Source organism: Chinchilla lanigera, unplaced genomic scaffold (assembly GCF_000276665.1).
Source record: "Chinchilla lanigera isolate Chin_1 unplaced genomic scaffold, ChiLan1.0 scaffold00168, whole genome shotgun sequence".
Taxonomy (NCBI): Eukaryota; Metazoa; Chordata; class Mammalia; order Rodentia; family Chinchillidae; genus Chinchilla; species Chinchilla lanigera.
The window spans coordinates 269,090-273,437 of NW_004955569.1; the positions used below are offsets into that span (position 1 = coordinate 269,090).

The 4,348-nt window shown below is 35.6% G+C and overlaps 1 protein-coding gene across 1 annotated transcript; it reads left to right on the plus strand.

Moving 5' to 3' along the window:
* The first annotated feature begins 408 nt into the window (after nucleotides 1–408).
* On the plus strand, nucleotides 409–4,044 carry LOC102010745 (zinc finger protein 20-like). Its single transcript, XM_005413507.1, has 3 exons — nucleotides 409–496; nucleotides 821–881; nucleotides 2,901–4,044. Exons 1-3 carry the CDS (start codon nucleotides 409–411, stop codon nucleotides 4,042–4,044), a joined length of 1,293 nt encoding a protein of 430 aa, XP_005413564.1.
* The last annotated feature ends 304 nt before the right edge of the window (nucleotides 4,045–4,348 follow it).

The window sequence follows — 4,348 nt, forward strand, 5'->3', positions numbered from 1 at the left end:
AGAACAGTATAATACTGTTTGAAAAACTAAAAAATGGTCTCCTGTTATTTTCCTTTGTGTTGGTTTGATTTTTTTTTTTTTTTAATTATAAATAGCTGCACCACTCTGGTCAAACTTTGGATTAATCACACACAAAATTTCTGTGACCCTGCTGGGCAATCAGTTCTACTATTCTGCTGTTACTATAGGAATGAGTTAAATTCTAGCATCAGAATTGCGGTGTGAAAATATGTGCATATACTTGGTGACCAAGGCACGAAGTTAATATTTGAAGAAACTGGCTTGAATTCAGCTTTTACAGGAGGAGTTCACCTATCTCAGGATGTGAGTCTCAAGCTTCTTTCAGAAAATGTATATGTGATTATTTAGGAGGCAGTGACCTTGGAGGATGTAGCTGTGAACTTCACCATGGAGGAGTGGGCTGTGCTGAATCCTTCTCAAAAGAAGCTCTACAGAGATGTGATGTGGGAAACACTTATGAATATGACCGCTATAGGTAAGAGTGCCATAGTCTCATGTATATAATGAGACAGCATTGGTTCTTGCTCATTGATAGTGATTCATTAAATAGAATGTGGAAACATTTTGAGAAGTGTCTCAGGCCTATTTACATTTTTTTTTTAATTTTGTTTGTTTTTGGCTTTTCTCCGGTACCGGGAACCGAACTCACGACCTTGCACTTGCCAGGCAGGCGCTTTGCCGCTGAGCTAAATCCCCAGCCCCTCAGGCCTATTTACATTATACCATGAATCAAACTACTATCTGCTAATTTCTATAGAATGATATAGTGACTTTTTATATTTCTATGGTTATAATTTAGGAACAACCTGGGAAAACCAGCCAATTGAAGAAGAATACAAAAATTCCTCAATAAATCTAAGGTAATTTGCATTTATAAGTAAAACTAATATCCCTTGAGTTGGCATGTGAGCAGAAATACCACAAGCAAAGAAACTCTACAAATGAAGCCATGGTTAAATTTATCTAATCTCACAAAAATTCTTCAGTTATATATACAGATTGATTTTCTATATTAGATCATTAAATACAGAAATATTCCAATCCAAGAAACTAAGTTAGTAGTGGTATTATGCAACAAGAGCCACTATCTCCTATATCAGTATAAAAAATTCTTTTGTGACCAACATCATGAAAACATGTGAAAATTCATTTTTGAATTTTGTGTAGGCATATATGAAAAGAGTAAATTTTGTACTTTGACAGGAACTCATCTTGAAGATATCTATATATATCTATCTATCCATCATGTATCTATCTATCTATCTATCTATCTATCTATCTATCTATCTATCTCTCTATCTCTCTATCTACCTCTCTACCTATCTATGTATATGACATACAGTATCTAAAAATTGCTAACCTGGAAGCAATACTCAAAATGCAGCTGAATCTTAGTGATGTAAAAATAGATGTTTTGAAAAAATGACCTCGTGCTGGGCGTGGTGGTGCATGCCTGTAAGTCCAGCACTCGGGAGGCTGAGGCAGGAGGATCGTTGCGAGTTCAAGACCAGCCTGAGCTACAAAGTGAGCTCAAGGCCAGCCTGAACTGCATAGTGAGACCCTGTCTCAAGAAGACAAAAAAAAAAAAAAGAGAGAAAGAAAAAACAACCTCTCCATAAATAGAAAACATACTCCAGAGAATTGGAATTTAAAATTCTTAGGAGGCACCCTCATATATTGCTGGTAGGAATATAAATTAGAACCAATTTCATAACATAGAGATGTTTTAAATAGTAAAAATAGACATTTGTATTTCATTTACGTAAACTTCCTAAAGTATATTTTGAGGGGCTGGGAGTTTAGCTCAGCGGCAAAAGCGCCTGCCTGGCAAGTGCAAGGTGGTGAGTTCAGTTCCCGGTACCGAAGAAAAACCAAAAAAAAAAAAAAAAAAATTAGCTAAAGTATATTTTGAAAGGATTTAAAATTGCTCTATCTTTGTGATACATGCATACTCATGCTCAGAATAGCATATGTGTCAGTATTAATAATAGCTAATTTCTCTAAATCATGATACCTAACCTCTTAGAACAGTCTAAAGGGAATGTGGGATATGCTGAACATGGTGGTTCCTTCTTATAATCCCAGCATTCTCATAAACTGAGCCAGCAGGTTGACAAGATGTTCCCCCTGACAAAATGAATGACCCATGAAAATCTGTCTCAAAAAAAAAAAAAAAGTATCTAGAAAAGTAATTTATTGCTAAGATGCTTATTAAATATTCAGCAATGAAAAAAATATGCTATTCCTCCATAAAGAAGAATAGATATTTGGCAAATAAAAAATAAGTAGACATGACTGCATCTCATAATGTTAAATGACATGAGTCAGACACAGAAAGTGAATTTGCATGATTTTTTCTTTTATATTAAATACAAAAATATAAATTAGAGTGTAAAATTAAGGAGAAGTGATAGAGAACAGAAAGGCTGATTTGCTGGAGTTAGAAAAGATGACCAGGGTAAGGACAGAAGGGAAAAGAGAAGTGGGAAAATGTGTCAAAAGTGATCAGTTCATGATACACATATGGATCAATGACTGAAATGAAAATAGACCTTATGTATTGCAAACATATATCAATTTAAAATTGCCAAATAAATGAGATCCTTTGGGAAATGGAAAGCTATTTCATTTTGAGGAAGCCTTCAGGGCCTTTAGGTTTTCATTCTCAAAATTTTTTAGTCAGCATCAAGCCAGAACTCAGCCTGGGAAAATACTGATGTGAAGACTTTTTTATTTTTTATTTTTTATTTTTTTCCGGTACCAGGAATCAAGCTCACGACCTTGCGCTTGCCAGGCAGGTGCTGTGCTGCTGAGCTAAATCCCCAGCCCCAAGGCTTTTTTATTATGACTGATATTTTTGTTCTTTTTATTCCTTAAAGAAACAAAGAGGTAGTGAAAGTCAATCAAAATAAACCTTGGAATCAGCATGGAAAAGTATTCCTTTATACTTCAGATGAGAAGGTGGAGATGCAACAGGTTGCTCTAAAGCCAGCTGAAAGTCTTGCTTGTGAAAAGCCCCATTTGTCATTAAACCTGTCCATTTTACCTCACACTGGACTGAAGCCACATGAATATGTGAGATTTAATGAGAAGTTGTGTAACTGGAATGAAGATGGAAAAACCTGCAGGGATTTCCAGTCCTTTCAGAAGCATGCAAGAACAACAAAGAAACCCTATGTATGTGAGCAATGTGGAACTGTATTTGCTGATAAGCCTGCATTTTACAGACATGAACAAACCCACACAGCTGAGAAAGCCTATGCATGTAAGCAATGTGGGAAAGCATTTACTACACGGAGATATTGTAAAATACATGAAAGAAGTCACACTAGGGAGAAACCATATACATGTGAAAGATGTGGAAAAACATTCATTACACGAAGTTATTGTAAAATACATGAAATAATTCACACTGGTGAGAAGCCATATACATGTGAGAAATGTGGAAAAGCATTCACTACAGCGAGTAATTGTAAAAGACATGAAAGAAGTCACACTGGGGAGAAGCCCTATACATGTAAGCAATGTGGGAAAGCGTTTGCTAGAGTGAGTGATCATAAAAGTCATGAAAGAAGGCACAGTGGGGAGAAGCCATATACATGTAAGCAATGTGGGAAAGCATTCACTTCACTGAGTTATTGTAAAATGCATGAAAGAAATCACACTGCCAAGGAACGGTATGTATGTGAGAAATGTGGAAAAGCATTCACTACACTGAAGTATTGTAAAATACATGGAAGAATTCACACTGGTGAGAAACCATATATATGTGAGAAATGTGGTAAAGGATTTGTTGATAAGTCTGTATTTCATAGACATAAACAAAGCCACACAGGTGAGAAACCCTATATATGTAATCAATGTGGGAAAGCATTCACTATGCTGAGTTACTGTAAAATACATAAAAGAAGTCACACTGGTGAGAAACCATATATATGTGAGAAATGTGGTAAAAGATTCACTACAGTGCGTAATTGCAAAAAACATGAAAGAACTCACAAGGGGGAGAGACTGTGCATGTAAGCAACGTGGGAAAGCATTCACTACACTGAGATTTTGTAAAATACATGAAAGAAGTCACACGGATGAGAAACTGTATATATAGATATGAAAAATGTTGAAAAGCATTGACTAGCCAGATGTGATATAAAAATTCATGAAAGAATTCATACTTCAGAGAAACCCTGCACATGTAAGCAAAGTACGAAAGCATTCAGCCATCAAAATAACTTTAAAATGCATGAAACAATTCACACTGGGTAGAAACCATATATCTGTAAGCAATGTGGGATTGGATTTAGTACACACTCTTATTGTCAAATATAAG